Raw genomic sequence first — 25,169 nt, 5'->3', positions numbered from 1 at the left:
TTTTCAGTATTTTTTAGACAATTTCTAATTACAGAAGCATCAGACTGTTTTAAATATATTAATTTAATAACACGCTCTTAAGCTGCATTCAGACTGAAAATACTGGTTCAAATTTATCTCTCATGATCACACAGGGAATAGTTGCATTAAACAGCACTTCAGAAGCACTGAGTTTTGGTACCTCTGGTATAAATCCATTCTGACTGTGACTTTGGGTATAGAGTCCAAGCTGTGACTGCCATTTGAATATTAAATACTGCTAAACAAGTGCATAGTAGTGTGTTGGGGGTTTTATTCTGCTTGGTGCTGGTAGGTACTATTTGACTCGATGATCTTAAAGGTCTTTTTCAACTTCTAAGGATTCTATGATTCTAAGTTGGTCAGCTACAAAATTCTTTGGCTGTGCACTTGAATTTATTGTTTTTAAGAAAATACAGTAGAAAATGTATCCATCTGGGATCAAACTTCCCATACTGCCAACTCTCTATTAAGAAAGCCATTGTCAAGTAAAAGAACACTGAAATACAGCAGTGGTAGGACTGGAGTTACCTGGAGGACTGAAATGTATTTGAAGAGGGATAAGATGCAATAACCTAATAACAAGAGTTGTGTGCTGAGGACCTTAGCAGTAATGATTCATTATAAACCAACGCCTCATGAGCTGGGAGCAGCCTAGGTCCCAGTCTCAGAAGGGCCTAGTGTTCCTACAGATCACTTTTATCCTTCAAACTGTTGTCCTCTGCTTTGTTCACCTTTAATTTTTTCGTGTGACAGACCTCACACATTCTCACTCTTCCTAGTTCACTTGTGCTAAAGCAGTGTCCTGCCAAACTCCTCTTTTACAAAGATCATAGACTAATCTCACATGTTATTTTGGGCAGCGACATGTTCCTTTGAGGTATAGGCTGTGACTTTACTAAAAACATGAGCTTTTTGTTAGAGCTTTTTTAACTAAAGGGTTGTGTCCACCAGTTTTAGTAAAGTTTCATTTCAGTCCAGTGGTATGTTTCTATGTGCATATTACTGAAAGTGATTTATAGTTACCCTGTCTGCATGTGGAAATTTAAGATGGAATTAATGCACCCTAATTTGGGCATCTAAAAGTTAATGCTTGGAACTGAAGTTGTTAGCCCAAAATCTCAATCAGGGGTGAGAATTAGGTACCTCAAGAGTTCAGGCAAGCCAGATAAGGTAAGCTTCAGTGACTAACACTAAGCATAGTGTTAGTTAAGCTTTTTAAGTCTTCTAAGAATAATTACTTCTCAGGAGATTCTGTTCCTGGCTTTGTTTTAGAAAGAGCCTAAAATTACTAGCTCTGGCTTTGTCTTCAGACCTTCAGACTTCTATACTTATGAATTTCACTTAGATGCCAATTTCAGGTTGGATGAAAACTGCAATTCAACATTGAATGATTGTGTCTGACTTGCTAAAACCTGATCTTACTCTTTTTTCTTTTAAATTAATTTTAAGGAGGAAAATTACTTTTTAGAGTGTAGATTTTTTTCACTCCTGCTATATAAATAAAAACACAAATAAAAATTAAGAAAAATATTTTTCTTACTTTTTGATAAAATGTCACTTACAAACCAAAGCCCATATTCTAGGAGAACTTGCTAAAGTTGGAATATGCCAGAATTGAGGCCTGCAACCATAATGAGATTCCCTCATGTATAGTGACTCTAATACAGATTGTGTTTGCATTGTTGCATATTTTTTCCCACTGGGCCTTTGTTCATTTAAGGCACAGAATAGGCAAAATCTATAGTTCTGTAAGTCTCACTTTATTTGCTACACACTATTTTATATTCCATGCAGAATGTGAGGTATTAAATACTGCTGGACTTTTCTGGGTTTCTGCCACTTTAAAGAAGTTGTTACAGATTTTGCAGTTGTGACTGACTTTTATCTTCTCAATGGAAGTGGCGTAAAATGTTTAACATCTGTTAACAAAATGAAACAGAGGAAGTCAAAGGCCCTCAAAACCCTTCATTGTTTCTTGACAAAACCAGAGCAGGATGCCACCTTCTAGACTGTGAATATGTATAATGGCTACATCTATGATTTGGTGATCAGACGTTCTCTCTATATTCAGTGTAGAGATCAAGGGTGGTGTTTAAAACAAATCAGACCCTAAAAGAACCTTTCTCCTACCCACACTACCCCCTGCCCTCCCCATCCCCTGTAGAGAAAGTGCAGGTGATTCCCTCCAAAGCAGATCTTTGGATTGGTCAGATGAATCTCACTTTCAGAGCTTGACTTTTCAAAGACAACCTTTCAGAATGTCTTCTGTATTCCATGGCTAATTCCTATTGACTTCTATTAAAGAGGGGAGGTGTTAAGTTTCAGATTAAGTAATATACTAAAGCAAGGATCTTGTATATAGCAGCCTTTTGTTCTGTATAACTTGACTTTGTCCCCACAGCTTTAAGTGGTGAATCTATTACTGCTTTTCATAGCTATTGTTATTTCTGGTGTCAAAGCTACAGCTTTTTCTTTTGTTCCATTAATAAAATTTGCATGTGCATGTGTGCACAGGATGCACACTGATGCACTGTAGGTAACTTTCTTTGCAGTAAATCAAAGATTTATGCATTTATGGTATCTGCAGTAATACAATGAGCTGAGGATGCGTAGCTGACTTCTAAAGGTGTTAACCTCTGTGTTACAGAATTTTGAAAATTTGTATTTAATCCCATGTATTTCACATTACTTACTCCACAAAAAAGTGTTTTTAAAAGATCCTGAGATTGCAATGTTAAAAATTAAAACAATTAAAATCTAGTAGTGTTAGTTATGCAACTCTTAACCTTAATTCAGAATTCTAATTCAGCTCAGTGGAGTGTATTATGAAACTGTCTTAATTACATAAACATACTTTTTGTTTCCCCCAGTGCAGACTTATTTCTCCCCCCAACTTGTGCCTTGTGTGGAGAATTTAAGGTATCCTACTGATATTTAAACATAATTGTAAACAAGAAAAATGTAAGTGCTGAGCAAGCCTAAGTCTAGTTTATTTAGTTTTGTTCCAGTCAACATATCACGTGATTGTTGGCTGTGCAAAGAGGGGCCCTTACTACTTCTGACAAAACTTTTCAACTGGGCAAATTCTACTGGAGAGAAGAAAAAAGCTTTTACCTAGCTCAGCTTCTAGCCTAGTGGCTAAAACAATCTCCACTAAGGTGGTAGAAGAGTCTTCATTTCATTTTTCTTGGCAAAGAGCTCTTAAACTTACTCAGAAATTACCTCCTCTTTCAAGAGTTGCATCTGAAAGGCATTATAAGCCATGCTTGTGATTTGTCTCTAATTTCAAAATAAGATCATGGACTTTTGTTCTCCGTAGAGTTTTAAGAGAAGTGGAAGCTCCTCTCTGCCTCTGAGTAATTTATGGGAAGAGCAAAGTACATAATCCTTCTCCAGGTTTCTGTAGCTATAGGCTGAGCATGGTGACATAAGGAACTGTGTTACTCATATGACAGATATTTCAGATTCTATTCTGTATTTAACCTTTTCTTCACAATGTATAGGAAGTATGTGACCTAATACAGACCTCTAGCTTCACAGTTTGATTTGGATTTTAGAATTACAGATTTTTACACCTTAACTTTTGAGTACTTAAGCCTTGTCCCTTTGTCACTTTTCCAAATGGATACCAAAATACAATGGCGTCAATCTTTTATGTGATTTTTAGATTATTCTAATTATTTGCAATCTGAAAGTTGTAGGTCTTCTGTATTTTATTTTTCATTTATTCTCTCAATCTGGAAATAACCTTTTTAAAATGTAATGTAATAAATTGTCCAGTGTTGAACACACATGCACACACACATGTATTTTCAGATCTCTTTGAGTACTGATTTTTTATTAGTCATATCTCATAACTGGGCTCTTTCTGTGTGGGATTTCTAATACTTGGAAGAATTTCCTTAGCATTTATATTTTTCATATTTAGTAACAAAAAATATTAGTACATTACAGAGAGTTTGAAGAGAGAAGATGTTTCTAGCTATCAGGATTTCATTTTCCTTCCCCAGCTATTTCAGATTTTAATTTTAGGCCAGGAGGCAACAAGGGAAAAGTTTATGAAACTTTATTGAATTTTCTGGTAGCTGCTGGAAGATCTAGCTGTCTGGAATAGATAAGTTATTTGGCCAATTCAAGAAGTTTCTTTTTGAGCAAAATAAGGAAATTATTACTGCACCTTATTTGATATTCAAACAGAGTAGTTTTTTAATTGTATCATTTATTGATATATTTGTTCTTTAATATATAATCACTATTTTCTAGAGCTTTAGAAACTTTATGAATGAAATGTATCACAGCATACTCTGTTATTCTGGTGACAGAACAGCTTGCAAACAGAAGTGACATACCTGAGTACTGTTGCCATTACAAAGCATTTTTAAAGCAAGAACAAATGCCATAGTTCTTGAAAATGTATTGCATAGACTGACTATTAGTTATGTTTATGGAAATTTGTGTCAACAAACTTAGGACACAGGCTTGCAATCATTATGAAATATTTTGCTTTACTCCCTGGGTGTTACCACAGCTGAGCCAGGGTAAGGAGGGAAATATTTGGGATGGAAAGTGAAGTGTTAGAATTACTTCTTGTTGAATCAGAGAGGGACAAAAGCTCTTTTATGACCAATTTACATTTCATTTTGTGCTTTACTGGGATTTGTACAAATAAATACATAGATAGATGTATGTTCCCTGCCTAGGGGCAGGCTTAGGTCCTCTAGCAGCGCTCAGTCATGGTCACAGCACAGAGCTCTCCACACTGTCATATTTCAACCTACTGAAAACCAACCTATGCACCAATCTACAACCTCATCACACAGCAGCTATAAGAGCTTGTTTGAATCTTTTGGAACAGAGCTGTAACCTCTCTGCATGGAGTTCACAATGTTCAGTTACAGATTTGATTAAGGAAAGAGGATTATTCTCCATTGGCAAATGAGACAACCTTCAGACATGCTTATTCTTCTACTTACCTGTGTGTCATTGCCATTTTACTAGTGAATATACAGGTAGATTCTGAAGGGTTCATGGTCCCCCTCTCCTCCCTTAGCAAATAGGTGATGGCAGTAGTTCCCACATGAACAAGGTTTGCTTTTCAGCAATGCAAACTCCTCCTCTGCTTATGTGAGCAGAGTCTGGTGTGTTTTGAGACTGAGAGCAATAGAGTGTGTACAGAGACTAAAAAGAAGAGAAACTGTCATTAACAGACCAAATGGACTCAAATTCTGCACAGGGACGTTTTTGTTCTCTAACCAGTCCTAAAGATTAAATGGGACCACACATACAGAATGCAAAATAAAAAGATACAAAAAATACTTCCTGCTTTCATTTTCTGTTGAAAAGATGAGACAGCTTTCATAGCCTGTGTGGGATAGATACATTCTACAGTTGGATTTGAACAATGGAATAGTCTAAAATAGTGAGTTCTATTTCACACAACGTCTGGTAATTAATGTGGTTAAAAGTACAAATTAGAGGTGATGTAAGAAAATAGATTTTCTACTGTATCTAGCAATCTCATATGTTCTGACATAAGTTTTATGGGACATTATTTTAACACATTAAAACACCTAAAAAAGAAGTTGCATTTTCAAGAGAACAGACATTGCCCACCTGTCAGAGATGCAAAGGTACTTTCTAGAAGCAAAAGTCATAAAGGTAATTGTTGGCAACACTGCAGTCATTTACAGCAACATAGACTTACTGCCATAAGACCATGCTGGGTGTTTCCAGTTTATGGAGGAGAGATTTGTCTTTTCTTATTAATAACCAGTTATGTTGTGGGGTAGAATGTGTAGTTTAGTGATGACACAAATTTTATCCCACTTCCTCTGATTTTTTTTTTTTCTTACTCTCAGGGTTTTTCAGGTTATTTGAGGGTAGCAGTCCTTTGAGCTCTTACTGTCATGGACTTTTATATTCACATGGCTAGACAGTTCTCAAAGTCAAAAGTTTTATGTATGAAACAATGTTACTTTTGTACCCATATAGTGGCTCAATTTAGATCACCATGGTAATATCGAGATTTCACATGTCTGAATTGCTAAAAGGAAAATGTGTGGCAGAGGTTGGCTATGCCTTACAGACATTGTGGTGTGTGTCCAGTACTGTGGAGTTCATATATATTTTAAATTCACATACACAGTGCAATTGTTCTACTATTTTAAACATAAAAGGCTGTCAGCAGCTGGGGTTTGTGAAAATACACAGTGCAAGAGAAATGGTCTTGGAAGGGAATAAATCACATTTCAAAGATTTTAATTTATAAGCATATTTCTCAGGATTTCCAAACAATGGATAAATACTTGAATAGTCATTTTCTCCCCTAGGGCTTTTTGGTACATTTATTAAAAAAATAACAAAACCAGCAAAATAAAACAAACAAAAAGAAAAAACTGTAGGCCATTAACTAAAGGCTTTATAGTCAGCACTTGGAGTACGTTTGAAAAATGTGGTTTGACATGATGAACTTTTGGGTGTGGGCCGTGCATGCAAAAAGCTGTCTTTTTACAGATGCTGGGAGACTCTGTCCCCACCATTTACCACAGTCTCCAACAGTAATGTTTAATAAAGTTTCCTACCTCCTGCTTGAAAGATCAGGAGAAGGGAGGCAATCTGCTGCTTTGTAAAGACTCAAAGATATATTCAGGGAAAGTTGCTTTGTGTTAATGCTCAGTAGTATATAAAACATATGCATTTTATCTATATATACAGATCTTACACATGTAGTATTTGAAGTGTCTATATCATATATAAGGGTATATAATACATCATTTTGCTTATTTGGGGCTAGGTAAACATACTGACTTCTTATTTTTAAATGAATATAAACATCTTTACTTATTTTTTGGTGGTTTTCTTTTTCAAAATGAAGGATTTTCAAAGTGAACCACATTGCCTTACATTGACTTGCCTGTTCTGCAGATCAAGAGCACACACACACAGATAGCCACTGCAGTTCAGCTGACAGGCAGTGACTTGTTAAATTACATAGCTTGAGGGTATGTCTGAGCCCTCAATTCTTGTCAAATTAAGGTTGATATCACTGAGTTGGGCCATTCAAGTAAAGGTAATGGGCAACTTAATATTCCACATTTTATTCTCCTCAACTTTACAAGTTAGTATATGTTTCTTGTATCCACGGAAGAAACATACAGTGTTGCAAGTTCTGTTCTCATATGCTTGATCTACCACAAAAAGCTTTCTTTTTGGTTTGCTGATTCCAGTAGCAACTGTAGTTAATCATGGTTCTGGAAAAAAGAAAAAAAAAATGGAGAAAATAAACATAAAATCAGTGACAAAGGAAGTCTTTTTACATTTTGCCCTGTCTCTTGTTGTTTGGTATAATAGGCTGAAAATTCAGCTATTCTGTTTATTGGCAGAAATTTTAGTGATACAGCTGGGATTCATATGTTCCATATTAACTGAGTTATTGCTGTTTAACTGTCTTGGATTAACAGAAACTTTACTTGCTTTTAAGGACCACACCTTTGCATATACTGCCATTATAATGTAATATTGGTAATTAAGGGAAGAATGTGTATTTAAACTTACTGCTCAAAATTATGCAGGAGACATTTTGATATTTTGGGTAATTCTTCAACATTAACAAATTTTCAGAATATGTTAAAACTAAAAATTAAAAAATGAAATAAATTTCTTAAATAAAATATGGATAATATGCCCATGCTTTCCAGAATCAGAAAACAGTGTGCACCTCCTCCCTCCTTTCTGAATGTATCCCATCCAGTTCACAAAGTGTTTAATTGCATATTTTAATTTAATCATGTAACCATCTAATAGATGTAAGTACAAGTTCAAATTTAAAATGCAACTCCTTGCTTTACTGAAGTGGAACCATGAAGTCTGTGAAAAGAAAGAGTTTATGAAAATGCATACATGTGTGAGTAACACTGAAAGCAGAGTTCAGCAATGCCCAACGGGCCACTTCTACAATAGCAATCCACTTCTGAAATGTTGGTCTCTGCAGGGAAGATCACTATCATTATAATTAGAGCTAGACTACAATGGACTGCTCAGAGTAGCTATTCCAAAAAGTTCTTTGAAGGTGAAAATGAGTGGTAGGCATTCTCAGGAATAGAAAATTGCTTTCTCAAGTGAAAAAAAATCCACCAAATAAAACAAATCTTTGATAGCTAGATGGCTAAAAAATAATTAAATTTTGCTCATATTTAAAATTAAATCACTGCACTTCCTGTTAGAATATTGCTGATGGTCATTAAGAAAATACATAATTTTTATTTTCCTAGAATACATAATATGTAACCATACTTGAAAATAGATGTGTTTTGTGAGCAAATGAAGAGACAAAAATATAGAAACTCCATCTCCTATGCTCTATTTCTTTTTTGCCCTTTAAAATTGCCAATTCTTTTTTCTGGAAATTATGAAGGCCTAATTACTAAGAACTGTTTAGTGCTCTTGTGTACATTAATACAAATAGATGTATTGGTATGAAAAATATTTGAAGATGTTCTGATCAGGTTTTTTTTTGTCTGGTTTTTAAATACTTGTCCAGTCTGTCTTTAACCTTCTAAAAGAAACTAGATCAGACAGTTGACTAAAACTGAAAACCTGATACCAAAGCACAGTCTGATCATACCAAAGCCAGCACACATTGCTATACAGACAGGATTTTATATAGATTTACTGCTTCTCACAGATATCCTGGAACTTCATGTAGAAATTTCTTCAGTCTGCTAAAACTATAAACTTAAAACCACAGTTGCAAGAATCCTAGAAACTGAGAGAAAAGTTTTCTCTGTGGAAGATTGAGGTGCCCCTGCCAAGAGCATTCAAATTAGGACAAAATGATTATGACACTTACTGCATTTTCATTAAAATTAACATTGACAATTTGGAAAAGAGGCCATAGAACTTAGCTCTGTGCGTAAAGGAGTTCTAGAAGAACATGAGGAAAAGGATAGGTAATAACTATGTAAGAGAAAGTATAACTGAGCCAGTGGTCAGTCAGTCTCAGAGTTACTAAAGTGTCCTGATGTTCAGAGTGCACCTCCTGTGTTTTAGTTTGTGTCCATCACCTCTGGTCTGAAAAAAGAACCTGGCTCTGTCTTCTCTGCACACTCCCTCCAAGGGATTTATTTATATTTATACAAATACAATATATTTATAAATTTATACAAATTGATGAGGTTCCCCTGAGCCTTCTCGAGCTTGAGCAATCCCAGCTCTCTCAAACTTTGATCGCAGGAGAGAGCATCTCCAATTCCTCAGTCATTTCTGTGGCTCTCTGTTTGTACTTCTTTCTTCTTGCTCCACTCTGTGCAATTTGGCAAGTTGAAAGCATGTAAAAAAGATCTGCTATAAATTTGCTCTTCAGATTTTGATGTGACAGTGGAACATAATAGTTCAAATTGAAGGTAAATGGAAATGTTTTAGCAGATGTAAATGCGGCAACCCTTGTTTCTCTTTATGCTGAAATCAGGAAATGAGCAACTAAACTTTTTTTCTTCTGTATAATGGCCATAATCTGATCTCTCTACCTTTTTTAATTACCGTATTTACTAGCAACTACATGATACCATAAGCTCTAGAAACTGTGTTTATTTAATACATGTGGTGGGTTATTTCTTTAATTTTCTGGAATCTTTATTTCATAGAATATAGTGTTTTCTTTGGTACTGAGTGGTCTAAAGTCTTAGAATTAAGTCGACTTTTCAAAATGCCTAGGTTTTGTCAGTCCCTATAGGCATTATAACAAAGCAATATGGTATCACAAACCCTTTGGTGCCCATGTTTGATGTGTGTAGAGGAAATACCATAACTATTGCAGAAAAGTATTCCTGAGTAATACAAGTCCACTCTTTGCACTGACTAAGCTAGGAAGTTCTCTCCTGCCATTATGAAATTGCAGTAACCATATTGAACAATTGTATTTACGAAAAATTTGATTAGAGGTTTTAATATACTCTGGCATTTATCTCACAATTTAAACTTATGACTGCATGGTCCATTTCTAAGGATATTATAGTCTTTAGGTTTTAACCAAATATCTTCTGGGGTAAATAGGCACAGTAACTTATTTTTGTAAGTTAGTAAAATATGGTTTGTGGTTTCTTAAAATTTTGCTGCCATAGAAGTACTCTATGTTTTATTCCTTTTTCTCATTGAATTTAGAAGGACTTCAAAGTAAATTGAAATTGGTGGGCTGACAAGATTCAGAGGCTGTTTAAAAAATAATTTCATTTAAAAATCTATAATTTAAGACAGTTTCAGCAGCTGTAGTTAAAGTTTTGATCCTTTAAAAATATTTTTCACTTTCCACCTAAAAACATCTGTGGCTGGAAACGATGGTTGAGTCTTCATTAATTTGGGTATGAAGTCAATCTGTTGAATGTTGACTAGAGGTATCTAGTATTAAAAAAAAAAATCACTGAAGAAAAAGAGTTGGCAGAGTTGAAATCCTGGGTTTGGTCTTGGAAATGACCATGGTGTCATGACATATACAACAAAGCAGGATCATAATTTTGACTGCATTTGGACTTCTGCGGGTGTCTCAGTGCCCAGAAAGTTTCCTTATTAAGGGAAGTTCATGTATTTGTGACTCCCTCTAGTGGATCACTCTCTCACCTCTACCCTAGGAAATGTTCTCCATATTAAATTCATGTGACATTATACATTCAGATGTCTTTGTTTTCATGGTGAGGATCTGATTCCATTCTCATGGACAGTATGAATGTGTTTGTGTACATCTTCACCCATTATCACACAGTTTGCAATATATCTTTTCTAAGATTCCTTTTCATACTGAGCGTGCTGACAATATATCTATCTGTGCAACTAATGTTGCACATAGAAATACATTCTCTTTTTTTCAGAGAACATTCTCTTCTTTTCTGTGCCACAAACAAAAGTCTGTTTCCCAGACTTTCTATTACATGACTATGCTCTAGAAATGACTGCAGACATTTGCCTTAATTATTATTTAATTATATTTCAGGTACCACCAAGGTAAATCTTGTGAAGATCCCTTCAACTGCTTCCAGTCCTCGAGACACTGCTCTGGCAGCTGTTATCTGCAGTGCACTTGCAACAGTGCTCTTGGCTCTTCTCATCCTTTGTGTTATCTATTGCAAGAGGCAGTTCATGGAGAAGAAACCAAGCTGTGAGTTTCCAATTATTACTGTTTCTTGGTAATATTTTTAGAGTGGTATTAGTTTGGCAGATATCTCTGTAGGTAAAGAAATGAAACTTATACATCATTTAAGCAAGTTTAGCACTGAGCTGGTCAACGTAGCAGAGCCCAGGACTTCATCCAAGTTTGCCAGCTCAGTGTGGGAACATTTTCTCCTGCTACAGAGAAAATACTGTGGAAATGCCCAGAAAACCTCCAGTTGTATCAACTCCATGCCATACTCTGCTAGATGCTGCACAGATGCATTTGGATCATTCATGATCCAAGATGGGACATTACAGAGTTGCAATGTCAATGTGGAAATACCAGTTTGGAAGATCTGTGCATCAACTGCTATTGTGAAACACAGATTAGGTCATCAAGACAATGAATGTGGCCAGTGTAGATGAGAGATTTGTCCTTAAAAGTTTTGGTTTTATGGGCATATTCAAGATTAATTAAATGCCTAAGACAGATTTGTAAATTTCTTTTAAATCCCTAACAGCTCATCAATGTAATTTGTTTATAATAAACATTTTTTTGCTTCTTAATTTAAATTAAGAAAGAAAAAAGTGAAAAGCACTTTAGTTCCCATTTATAGTTTTAAAAAAATATATTTAAATATGTTTATAGCGTCTAATAGATAACACTGGATGTGAAACTAGAATACTCTCTAGGATGAATTGATGTTATTGCTGCTTTCAGCACAAACAGAAGTTAAAAGGTTTATAGAGGCATTGTAAGAATTGTTCCTAACCTAGAATTTGCTTTACACATGAGTTTTGAGAAATTCTGACACAGTGAATTCAGACTTCATTTAGTGAAGTGCAATAACTTGTTTGCCTTGGCCTGCAATTATAGAGATTAAAGGAAGTCTGCTGTTAATATAAAGCTCTTGAAGATAATGTAAACAAAATCCCAGTGGCTGAAAGCTGACTCTGGAAAATTTCAGATGGGAAGCACTGAGAATCATTCACCACTGCAAAAATGTAACAGTGAATAAGATATACTCTCAAATCATCAAAATGAGAGCTGATGTCTTCCTAGAAGAGGCTGTAGTTGAACCAGCTCTTCTAGGGTTTGTTGCAAACCTGGGGGTTAAGTTATTGGAAGCCACATGGTCACTGTGGATCTTTCAACTGGAAAATGTATGGACATACTTTATAGCATGACAATTACATGTTCTGTGAAGATAGAGGGCTCTGAGCAGGAAAAAGGGTAACACTTTACTGATATAGATTTTTATTCACTTTGTTCCAAGGGTCTCTGAGATCACAAGACATTCACTACAATGGCTCTGAATTATCATGTTTTGATAGACCACGGCTAAGTGAATATGACCACAGAACATGTTGCCAGTGCCAAAGAAGTACATCACAGACATGTGGTATGTTAGATCTACTGAAAGGTGACTTTATTTTATCTAACACTTGAGTTGTGAAAATAACATTTAACTGCAGAGCTAACACTGTCAAACTACCCTTTGTCCTAGGCTAATTTCTTAATAAGCAGAAACAATTTTTAAGAAGCTATTTGGGCTTTTTTTTTGTTTTTTCCTTTATTCATTTCAGTGTCTTCACTTGAAAAAAAAATTGAAATGTCTATTACATTTATTTCTGATAAAAATAGCACTGCGTCTGGCTTTGAGACTTAAATTAGTGTGAAGGATTTACCAGAGAGTATCTAAGAATGTGCAATGTATTCTAAAGTGCATTAACAACCCAGACAATTGAAATCCTTGCCATTTTTTTAAGTTATATCAGAACAGATGCAGTTATGACATTAAGAAATACGTAATTTAACACAAAAGCACAGGCTTAAATATTATCCTGATAGCTTAACTCAGAATGTTTCCACTTATGTGTATTCAACTGAGAAGAAAATTAATTTAAAAAATAGGTATTCATGACTGACTTCTGTATTACTTCTAGAGAAAGGACTTGGCTTTCATAAATATTTCAATTTTAAAGGAATAAAGTTTTTTTAAAAAATGTTTTTACAGCAAGAAATCTCTTTCCTCAATCCATGTATTATAATGTAACTGGCAAACTAATACTCAAGTTTGAAAAAGAACAGAGACTAAGTTTATACAGAGCTTTGACAGTTTTAACACTATTGAATTAATTTCCATTCCCTAGGACCAGTTCACTTGATTCCCTCCCTGTGCTGTGATGAAACCTGTAGCATGGAGCACAGCAGTCACAGCTGTGCTTTCCACTCACAAACCACGCTCAATGAAAGGTAACTTAGTTTTACAAGTGTGTATTAAACATGAAGTATTTTTTAATTAATATACAGAGACAACAGCTGCTTGAAGTGGAATGAGGGATTTTGATGAACTGTACCCATATCATCCCAAGTTCTGCAAGAATAGGTTTATGGTGAAAAAATTAATTATTACTTAGTAAATGCTGACTTGATCCATGTGTTTCTCTGAAGAAGTGGCTTCTCTCACAAACAGATAATATTCCTTTTACTCTGTGGCTTCTTTGGGGCTTTGGCCACCCCCTCTTCTGTTAATGGTTAGCAAGAGTTGCTGCATAAACCCATGAATTGGGGGAACTGAGGTACAATTCACAAGTGGCATAGAGATTATTATTTTTTAAAGAAAGTGTTTAGGACTGCAAGATTTGAAATATCTATTATTTCTGAATTTCCAGCAGGTTTTAACCTTTATTTTCTCCCGATTAGCTGAGTTTACGTGCAGTAGTAGAGTAGTTATTTTTACAGCAGGGCCATGAGCTAAATATATAACATTTATGGTGTCCTTCAGAGTTTCCTGGTTACAGATTTTAACACAGGATATATTTATTTCTTTAACTAGAATAATTTTCCATATAAGGTTTAAATTGTTCTTCAGCTGTTTTGTTCTTATGGCCACAAGTAAATAAAAATGTAGAGGGAGCTTCTTCATAAGTACTGTTTGTGTAAGGTGACTTAGTGACCTAAGTACAATATCTAAGTTTTCTATAATAACTTGTTTAAATACCAACAAGCTTGAGTCATCTTTGTATACCACTGAGGCTGACAAATTGAGAGTTGTATACTTTTTGAGAAGTCTTTTGGTTAAGGCTTTAAAAATAACTGTAATATCCATGCTATGTGGACATCAAAGATTCTGTGGTTCCTTCCAGTAGAAATGGAGCTTGTGCCAATTTCCTTTGCCAGAATAATGTATTTCCTTCAATTGTGGTGCAATGTCCTGACTTTTGGCCTCATCTCTGAAAATGCTTTGTGTGTATGTCAAAGCTATTACAGCATTATGTGTTGGAAATGAGTAAGGCTGCTCAAAAACTGTTATAGGCCTGTTAATGTGGGATAAGTTTTGTTACACTGCATATCAGACTTAATATAGCCTTTGCATTTTAAAAATCTGTAGAAGGTGTTTGGAAATAAAACATATTGGTATAAATTCCTGGTTTTGTTAATACTTATTTTGGTGTATATATAGTGAAAAACACTAGTGGCCTTTCAACAGTGTTTGCCACATGTCACTGTTATTGTGCACTTTAAATTTACTTGAGGTAGATAACACTGAGTTTCCATTCTACTTTCTTCCATTTTCCACAAAATAAAAATAATGCTTGCTCTTCTTTAATATTATGTCCTTTCCACATAAAAGAGAATAGAAGAAAAACTTTTTGCATTTTGAAGGCTAGGCAGAACAAACTGAAAAATCCAGTTTTCAGGTTTAAAGCAAACACAAGGTTTCAAGAAGCCTTGTTGCCTATTCCATTCTCCTAGTCTGAAGCCACTTTATTTCTTTTACTTCCGTATTAGATATTACTTCCATACTTAGATATTTGTCTATCTACAGTTTGGGGAGAAAAAAAACCCAAACCAACCGAACCTCCCCTGGTGTTGGAGACTGTAGACTCTGCTCAGCCATCTTTGTTGCTGCACTTTAAGACTGCTACATCTTAATACTCCCCTCTCTGTGCGCTCGGAAAAAAAAACTCCTTCTTCTTTGTGACAGTGTTTATATCTGAACAGTACTATAGTATTTTTTGTCATATTTCTGACCCTAAACAACCCCAGCTGTAGTTCATGTTTTGTGGAATCCTGGATTCACTGTCTGAAGTAGTGTTCACCAGAGCTTTTGTCATTTCCAGACAAGGAATTAAGTAATTAAAATACTGATAATATTTTCTGGAATGCTTTGTAAACCACGTGCCTTTTATCCTTCCACAGAGCTCCTGATTCTGTTGGAGAAATGATTCCTGCTTTCCTTGGTTCTCTTTCACACTCTACCAGTGGAGACATTCCAGATGCTTGGCCTCTTATGCAAAACTCAGCTTGTTGTGACAGCATTTCTCTCTGTGAATCATATTCAGAACTGACTGGAGGATCTGCAAAATCCTGCAGCCTTGAGACTGAAAATGCAGCTGCTGTTGAATTGGATAATAACCAGGAACTAAGTGAAATACTTATTTCAGCTAAGTCTCTTGATGGAAATGGTGCAAAGTCCTTTGAAATCTCTGAACACAGAACATGCAGAGAAGCTTCATCACTTCAGAACTCTGTGACTGCTGAAAGCCAGCCAAAGTGTAATGGAACAACAAATGACTCTACAGACTGATAAAGAGGTAAAAAACATCACTACAGAGGAATGAGAATGAGTGCTCCAGGCATGTAGAGCCAGATAAAAATAGAGTTGTAAGAAGTTTCAGGGTTCTATTTCTCCATAGGTTACACCTAGCTATTGCTGAGATAAATTAAACCTCTACAAGAGATCGAGCAGTTTCACATTTTTAAATCATTAACTGAATTTGAAAGGTGTAATTACGCAAACCGTGGTGTTGAAATAATACTAACCAGAATACAGGGGTAAGTCTGTACACCGGTCAGCTTTTATCAAGGAATTCTTTCATTAAATTTCAAGGGAAAAACTAATAGTCTTATGATCAAACCATTGTGTAAGGATAGCCTTTGTTTATGAGTAAGAACTGAGCAATTGGCTTTGCTTATTGCAAACAAAGCATAAAAGACGTACAAGTGTTCATCTAAAAATATTTATGGAGCCTTTCTGTGGAGTAAATGCAGTAGTAGTAGAAACACAAGAGAATCTCAAATGCCTTATAATGCCATTTATATTCCCATGTCATCAGATAAAACATAAGTTAATCTGTAAAATACAAATTTATCTGTAAAAGCTCAGAGAAAATGCAGGTCTGAGGTCAAAATGCAAAGAGGTGACAAACAATTGTCTTAACTATGCAAGAGTGGAACTGTTGCAAAAAGTCACTCTGCTACTGCTTCAACATTATCTCTTTTTGAATATTTTCCATATTTTTAAAATGGAATTTTTACTTTTGGAAGTAATCTGGAGCCTCAAGGAAATAATCTGTGAAAGGATCCAAAATTATGGCCTGTGTCCTGATAGAAAGTGGTGTTGTTTCTCCAGGCTTATGCAGGCTGTGGCTGGAAAGCTGAAAGATTCCCCTGTACATGAACTCAGAGGCAGGAACCCAAGAAGTTGCCACTAATATTAATAATGCACCAAACTTAATTAAGAATATTATGCTATCTGTAATTATGAAAATTTTGGGCCATCTGCAGAAGTAAAACGGCATTCCTTTGATCCTTTTCCATTTGGTTTGCATTAACACTTTTGTGTTATTCCTAAATATGAAGTAGAAAATAATTAGTATTTAGCAAAAACCACGCATACTCTGAAAACATGTAAGTGCAATAGTTTCTTTGTAAATCTGGCCTTAATTGTTTGGCTGACATTGTCAAGAGGAGGAAAGGGACGGGAACTGACTGTTAAATCAAGGATTGTTTTGCCATTGACTTCAACGGAACTTGTCACCCTGAAAATCTGCTGCCATCACTGACAATATCAGCCTTATCCAGGTGGCACATATTTCTCTCAGTGTATTATTTACAGTACAAAGTTTTGTCTGTAACCATGCTGGGCAGTGCCTGCCCACATGTGAGATGGCAGCACTGGCAGTTTTATTTCTGTGTGTGCCCAATCTCATTTGGTGACAGTTATATTCTGTAGCTGTGTGTACGAAGGGACAGTGACCCGGACACCACTTCAGATCTCAACACTTCTAGTTCCCAGCAGCTCTTGATGTTTTATGGGAATGTATTTCCATATTAACAAGGTTTTCAAAATCAGAAGTTTGTGGGTGTTTTCCCACCAAACCATGCATCAGCTTCAGAGGTATGCAATTAATATTATTTAAGAGTTTTCTTAGGTCAAAAGACCCACAGAATTTCAAAATATGGCTACAAAAATTAGCTTTTATTTCACTATACTTGTTATGGTATCTGAACTGTAAATTTTCTTATAGATTCCTATGTGTATGGAGACAGCTTTTCTAGCATCTCAAAATGCAGGATGCTTTGATAGTTTTCTTCTGTCCTCTATAACTACTGAGATTTGTGTATAATTTTGAATAATCTAGGTCTTCAGGAGGGTTAAGTTTTTCTTCATTTTTTTTTCCTAGAATAGACCCTACTGATTAATTTTGTACAATTTCTCCATGTTCAGACTTTACAGTGCATAATTAGTGCATTTTTGGCAGAGAAATTTCAGTAGTGTTCATGGCACAGGACCAGGACTGGGCTTACCTGAGATGTATCTTCAGGATGAACACTGGCCAGCTGTACAACCCCAAGACAATTATTTCATCTCGGTCCATAGCATATTTTCCCATCTTTCATGCCTTTTTGAAATATTTTGAGGCAAGAATGGTCTTTGTACTCCCTGTGGATGTATTACAGTCTTGCATAGGTCATTGTTTTATTATTATACTTCAAAGGAATAACATAAAATCAGAATATAGCAAATTTTTATTTATGTACAGACAAGTCTAAGCTTTTTAATGTGGTTTTAATACAGGTTTAATCATCAGGTTTAGGTGAATTTTACAGCAACCAGTAAGTATACCTCTACTCTTTTAGTGTTTACCCTAATATAGAAGTACATGCAGGTTTCTTATGAACTTATGTAACCACTCTCCTGTCACTTTTTTTAGGAACTGGAGTGATTTCTCTCAGCTTAAAGCTGAATGCTTCCTCTACACTCCCCTGCTGATATTCATCAAACATAGTCTGGTCTTCAGTGTTGCATGGATTTCAAACCAGCTGGAAAAAAATGGCATCATTTCACACTTTCTGAGCAGTTGTGTCTGAGCTGTAACAGCTGGGAAGTTAAACTTCAAGAAGCATCCTATGAGGACCCTGAAAGTGGATTTATGACCTTTTCAATCTCTCTTTCTATTTCCTCAGAGTCTCAAAATGTCTAATGGAGTGAGCTTAATGGTATATGTAAATACAGCAAGAAATAAAAATACTTCAGTGTGTTTAGGGGGGTCTCAAATGTGGCTACATATGGGGTCAGAAGATGTAGGACAACACAGTACCAGTTACTCTGCCTGCAGATTTGTGCATGCATTAGGATTTCTTTTTCTGCTGGTTCTAATTTTAAGTAATATTCCTGCTATTGAAGGAGATAAAAAAAATCCATTTCTGTTTATAAAAGGATCACCTATTAATAAACTGAAGCTTTTATTATATATTACATTATATTCAATAAACTAGTTTGGGGAGTTAGAGAATTAGCATGTTACAGTAGGTGTGGTTGAAGTCCCCTCCATCCAATTATTACATTTTTGGGAGGTGGCATTGTTCTGTTAAGTGTAGCAGGAGATTAGCTTTAAATTAGATTTAGTTTAATGAAGGTCAGACATATAGATAAGGACATTGTGTTTAATTAGTAGTCTCAGTATTGGAATACAGCACTTCTTGTTATAGCATATAATTTTGAATGTTGAAATAATTGTAATCAACTGTCGAATCAAAATGTCAGACTATAGCAGATGTGCCATGAAAGTATTTATACAGTGAGACTGTTACCAAGATTTTTTATTAATGCATTATTTTTAAGGGTCAAGCTCTGTGGTGAACTAATTCCTTCATTTAGGAGTCCCTTGCATTCAAGATGCTCTGTCCTTCTCACTGTAGTACTGTGTCAAGTCAAATTTTCCACACAAAATATAAAAATTTGTTTGCTTTATCACATCCCTTAATATATTTTATTTTTTTTCAGCCATTTTCACCCCTAAAATAGTTTTTGCTTCTGTGGATAATCCCAGTAACCTCTACTGATTCATTACACTCAACAGGCTCACACATGCCTGTGATGAACTCTAGCAATTATTCCTTAAAGTACCTGATGTGCCTTGACTAAAGCAAAGCAATCAGCAAAACAGATGCAAATTGGCAATAAATATTACTCATCTTTCCACACAGGGTTTGTGTGGCAATGGAAATGTTGAGACAGTATTAAGAATCCATTATGGAAAAAGACTTTTGTTTTGAAGCACGCAGAAGAGGGTTGGACCTGCGCAAGAATAGCTAAAAACAGTACAGGCAGCCATGGCAGAGAGATGCTCCAGCTCTTCAACAGTGAGATTATTCATTTGTGCAAAAGCCATGAGTAACAGTTCCCAAATTCGAACCAAACTGAACAAGTTACCCAAGTGATTTTTTTTTTTTGCTGTTGTTTGGCAACAGCAAAAAATGTTGTTTGGCAAACACTTCTTTGGTGTTTTAAGAAGTAGATACCACCTTTTGGTCACTGATGGAAAAATAAGCAGTTATACAGTAAAATTACTCAGATAAATACTTTCACATATATGTTTAAATATGAGTAGTTTTGAATAATTTCTTTGTATACTTTCATACATTTAAGAAGTTACAAAACATTATTTTTCACTACATGTGCATGAAGAGACGTGCTTCTTTGTATATACTTTGTAAATAGAAAAATATCCAATGTGCATTTCAGTATATGGCAAAATATTTTTAGAACATTCAGAGATTCAACTTTTCACAAATAACAGTTCTTGAAAAAGCGATGTTCAAAGATTTTGCCAACATCTGCCACAGTATGTTTTCTCATTGGAATTTAAACTTTGTATAATTGTTTTTATCCAGCAACCCTAGAGAAAGATACTTTTCTTTTTTTTTTTTTTTAGTGAGTGAAAGCTTGAGAGTGAATTGGGAGGGAAAAATTAAGAGAGTATTTTTTAAAATATATGTGTATATTTTGTACATACTTTTTTTTCTTAATTTAACCAAATTGGTCTTTTGTATATTGCCTGTGGCAAGCAATGTTGTACATGCCAATAGAAAACATCCACTATCACTGCATTGAGACCGCCCACATGACATGTCTAGGGACTTAACAGTGCTGTTTTAAATACTCCTCTAACAAATGTAAATTAAAATCTTGTATAAATTGTTTTGTAATACTTTTTCTACTTGTGAATAAAACGTTCAGTGAAATGACCAGTCTTGGTTTGTTGACCTCAAATTAATAATAGCTTTCTGTAGAAATTTAGTGATGAATTCTTCTAATTCTTTTAGAATTCCATAATGGTGTAATTATCTTAAGGCTATGGTAGAATTCAGTGCATCTTTGTCTTGAGATGTTTGTGGTTTAGCAGTAACGTTATTCTTCAAGCAGGAGGACCCCGAAGAAGCAGTAAGTTAACATCAATGCCTAAAATCATAGTGCTTCAAAACTGTTTAAAAATTCTGCTTCTCAAGAAAGGGGTGTCAGAAAAAAAGCTGTGGAAAAAGACAGATTGCTGTCTTTACAATGTCTTAGAAAAGAGCACGTGGTGCTCCACACTACTGGGTTGTCTCTGACAACACAGATAAGCAAATAATGAAAGGAGCTGTATTTTTGAAGCAGGATTGGAGTCATGGCCCCAGTTTAAATGATTAAGAAAGGAATGGAACAGTCTGACTGACAAGAGTAGAAGACTGAGAAGAAAGAGTAATTTGATAATTGTATAAAATTGGTCCTAATGATAAAGTCATAAGCAGTGACTGGAAACTGAATCCAGATAGGGATTGCCGATAACATAAAGCCAAGGAGCTTGTGCTGGAGTATGAAAGCACTCTTGATTTTTGGGGGGAAAGTTTGGGGGAGACTCAAAAGCTGCTTTGTCCCTGTCTCTGATTTAGTTGAGCAAATTACACATTGGTTCTTCTCAGTGTAATGCTGTTATTTCTACATTATTTGAAGTACATAAATCAGAGCTTAACTGAGGATCACCTGCCCAGAATAGCAAGGACTCCTTATACCCTATGTCCATGTGCTGCCCTCCTGAGCAGTTTCCTACTTGTTTTCAGCTGTGACTGTCACAAGTGGCAGCAGTTCATGTGCTCAGGCCCACCTGAGTGTCCTTGGAGTTCACCTGGAGGTCTGCAAGTCTGGTAGGACGAGAAGCACCTGGCATGTTTGGGAGGTCACTCTGTGCCAAGACAGGGATCTTTGTGACTCTCAGCACTGCCAGGACTGCGATGGATTTATGCAAAAATTTGAAAAAATATAATCAATAAACAAACAGGAATTGAAAGACAGATACTCTATCTGGAAACGAAGTACAACACAGAACACATGACATACATGACCACAACATTTGCACAGACATTTGCTCATAGCAATTACTATATCAATGTCATTAACAAAGCTGCAATTTTCCATCCAAGCTTTCCAGAAGGTCTACAAAAAACCCACCCACCCCAAAATCTTTTGCATTGCATTCCTATTCAGTACAACAGCATTTCCTGCCTTTTCTACAAGGTAGACCAAGCCCTTAATCCAGTGCTCCTCATCCTACCAGGAGTTTGAGATCACATGGCTTTTCCCTTTGTTGTGGTCTCTTTGAGGGCCTTTGGTTTGCATTCCTATGAAGTCCCTCCAAGCAACAACCTCCATGCATTAAATTAATCCTCTCACTGTCTTTGGTGATGGAGGTTTAGATCACTACCTGCAGCACATTCCAGCGCAGACACTGCTGCTTTGTTTTGCCCTTTTAACAAAGGGGGATTGAAGGAGGGTGCAGTGTTTTATCAGGCACGGAGCAAGCTGAGGCTGGGCACTGCAGAGCAGAGCCACACAATGCACACTTTGTGCTGGCAATTTAATCCATATTTAGTTTTGGCCTGAGTGATGGTAAAACCCATTAGCTCTTCACATAGCAGCACATGAGCCATTTCAATTATGTCTGATAAGGTAGCGCTTTCAATAGGATAAAAATAATCGTGGGTGGATTTGCTGGGGAGCCTGCTGCTTTCCACAACAGCAGTGAATGATGGGATTAGAAGAAATGTTTTCTAATAGCCTACTGATGGAGAGGGTGGCAGATTGGGGGCACACTGAGGTTTCTACACAGAACCACAGCTTCAACAGCAGGGTCAGTCATGTAGGACTGAAGGAGTTTTCCCATCATTTGATTTTCTAAATCCTTATCACAGTGGGATTTTTTTTTTTTTTTGGTTGATCTGACAAAAGGAGATTTGACTTGTTCAAATGGTTATAAATGACATTTTTTTAAAGCATTGGTGGAAAAGCAGACAAAAAGAGAAGGTAGCTTTTAGAAAGTGCTTCCCCTGAGCCTCAGTCTTTGTGGAGTTTTCCATTTCTTTTGCCCAGCTCTCAGTCTCAGTTTATGGATGGACAATTCACATGCTATTTAGTATGCAAAAATTCCCCTATGCTTAATAGCTAATATATCAAAATCTGGTTGTAACCAACAGTTTAAGGGAGAACACTGATTTACAGCTTAGAAAAAAAAATTAAACCATTGGAATTCCAGAGATCATTTTGATTTGCCCCAGATCTGTATCACACACATAATTGGAACATAACAGTAAACATATATAAATACAGAAAATGTACAAAATAAAAAACTTGTCGCCTTGCACATGGCCTGAGGCAGGCCATTGTCCAGGTCAGTTAGTAATTTTATTCCTAAATCCTTAAATTTGAGGAAATTATAGAACACTGGACCAATTCAGGGGAGACCTGTACACCACCCAAGTACTTATTCTCCATGTGGCAGAGACTGCAAAATGAACTGAGAAAATTAAAAAAAAAAAAAAAAAACCAAAAAAAACAACTAAAGATTCTGTTTCAATTTTTTAAAATGCCTTTCAGCCCAGGCATCCATGTGCCCTAGACATTTCATAGGCCAATACAGGAGCCTTAGGGGGGGGAAAACGTTCCACACAATGGGTATTTTACAGACCAATATTGAACAAAACAGCAGCAGCAAAGGTTATTTGTTATCAAAATGAGAAAAGGATATTTAGCTTTTAGTGCACAAAAAAAGAGCAAAAGGGGCCATTACATTGCAAAACATATTTTAAAAGCCAAAGTAAAGCACTAGTCTACAGCCACCTTACTTCTCTAACTTCATGTTCACCTAAACACACATAAACTCTGCAGCAGCCCAAAGCAAAACGAGGCAGATCTGGAATCAGCAGAGAAACAGTATTTACCATGCCAGTTTTGTCCATACCTTGCAAATGTGCTTTCTTGCATATTGATGTTGATTCCAGCAACATCTGGTAGCTGAGTTTCAGCAGAAGGTTTCAGCTTGACCATTTGTTTGGCCGTTTGTTGTCTCTCTGTTGCAAGAGAAAAAAGGAAGTTTTTGACCAGCCTGGTGCTGGTTTATGTTGTTAGATACAACAGTAGTTGTGTTGCTTTATCAGAGTTTCAGCTTTATTAAACCTTTTTCCTAAGGATGTTCAACAGTTAAAGTTAAGGGGACGTTGCACCAGTACAAGAGTGAGAATGTTTTTCTGACTGAAATACTAAAGCAGACCCATAATATTCCAGAAATATCACTTGCATTTTGCCAAAATTCATCACATTGTTTTGATATTTTGAGACTACAAAGAGACAAAAAATCCTTGATCAAAAAAAATTTATACACCTTAACAAAATGTGAAAATTCACAGAAATGGTCTCTAGGAAGGTTTGTGCAGCTACTCTCCATGTTAAACTCTCAATTTAATCTCAGTTTAAATATACCTTTAAACATACTTTAAACCTTGGAGGATCTGTTGCTTACTCAAAGAGGACTAATCAACTTTTTATGGGCAAGAACTACCTCAAAGTTATCTTCATACTCTGTTTTTCAACTGGCAGAACAGATGGACTCAGGCAAAAGAGACTCTAACTCCTTTGGGTGATAAAATGTTTATTGTATTGATGGGTTAATAGAAGCAAGCCCTGTGGGCTCAGGCCTCTCATTATACAATGAGAGAAGCTGTAGGATCTAGAGGAAAGAGTTCAAGAATGCCATAAATTACATCTCCTGTGGCTTTCAACAACAAAGAGATAGCGTTGGAGTTTACTCAAGGTGTTGGCAAGTGCTGTAGTAGGGATTTCTTAAAAATATCTGAGTGCCAGATGATGTCTCCTAACACACAGAGTGTCACTGATGAGAGCTTGTGGCATTTATGGCCCAGATGCTTTCTTTTCCTAAAGGAATCTTTTTGTTGCCTTCCTGCAGTGAGTGGACTCTGGGCAGTGGGGGCAGCAGCAACAGCTGCAAGAGGCAGGGAAGAAAAGGGATCAGTGCTGGCACTTCCAGCACACACTGCTGCCTCTTGCAGCTGATTTCCCTCTGCAAGTCCAGAGGTGCTGACATAGGCTATGAAAGTGCTTGGAAGCCCAAAAATCCCCAAAGATTCAATACTGCCCCTTCTGCAGATGTATCAGTGTTGTAACTGCAGCAGCTGAGAGAGATAAGTAAAAAGAAATTATTATCATCTGTTAGCTGAGGGGGTGACCCAAAAACAACTAAAAGTTTTGGACACAAGGCTTCCTTGGATCTGCTTTCTAATGTTTGCTTTCATCTGGTTAAAGGTCTACAGTTGCTGCAGCTCCTCTGAGGATACTCCTGCAGTCCTTACCTGATCTTACGGAAGACAAGTTGGCTTTCAGTTTGGCCTTGTCACACTCCATGCTGAGAGAGCTGGAGGGTTTAAATGCCTGACAGTCTCTGTTATTTTCCTAATTACCTCAGTGTCATAGGGTAGCTTTACCTTTAAGGTGGTTTTGAGAGCTAAGGAAGTTGAAGCTGCTGGTGGCTGATGGGTGTCTTTTCTCCTGACCAAGTATCAGTCATTTCTAAAATTGACAGCAGTTTTGACCATTAAAAAGTGAATT

The 25,169-nt window shown here is 36.1% G+C and overlaps 1 protein-coding gene and 1 long non-coding RNA gene across 5 annotated transcripts in view; one reads left to right on the top strand and one right to left on the bottom strand.

Annotated features, from left to right (window-relative positions):
- The window catches only part of TNFRSF19 (TNF receptor superfamily member 19), a 58,391-nt gene extending 37,792 nt beyond the window's left edge, over window positions 1-20,599 (top strand). For all 3 annotated transcript variants that reach the window (XM_058829199.1, XM_058829200.1, XM_058829201.1), the window contains 5 exons: window positions 11,003-11,167; window positions 12,438-12,563; window positions 13,315-13,417; window positions 15,368-15,762; window positions 18,166-20,599. In XM_058829199.1, the coding sequence (XP_058685182.1) occupies window positions 11,003-11,167; window positions 12,438-12,563; window positions 13,315-13,417; window positions 15,368-15,755 (782 nt within the window). In that variant the 3' untranslated portion in view covers window positions 15,756-15,762; window positions 18,166-20,599. The remainder of the gene's footprint in view (window positions 1-11,002; window positions 11,168-12,437; window positions 12,564-13,314; window positions 13,418-15,367; window positions 15,763-18,165) is intronic.
- On the bottom strand, window positions 7,010-23,618 carry LOC131574623 (uncharacterized). 2 transcript variants are annotated; one of them, XR_009276550.1, is made up of 4 exons: window positions 23,509-23,618; window positions 21,379-21,500; window positions 17,759-17,894; window positions 7,010-7,271 (listed from the first exon to the last, which is right to left on the bottom strand). It is a non-coding gene; the product is annotated as an uncharacterized LOC131574623 (long non-coding RNA). The 2 variants fall into 2 exon arrangements; XR_009276551.1 differs by lacking the exon at window positions 23,509-23,618 and adding an exon at window positions 21,976-22,058.
- Window positions 23,619-25,169: the final 1,551 nt, after the last annotated feature.

Source organism: Poecile atricapillus, chromosome 1 (assembly GCF_030490865.1).
Source record: "Poecile atricapillus isolate bPoeAtr1 chromosome 1, bPoeAtr1.hap1, whole genome shotgun sequence".
Lineage (NCBI taxonomy): Eukaryota > Metazoa > Chordata > Aves > Passeriformes > Paridae > Poecile > Poecile atricapillus.
The sequence above is the reverse complement of the archived record's forward strand: the minus strand, read 5'-3'. Positions and strand labels throughout refer to the sequence as shown.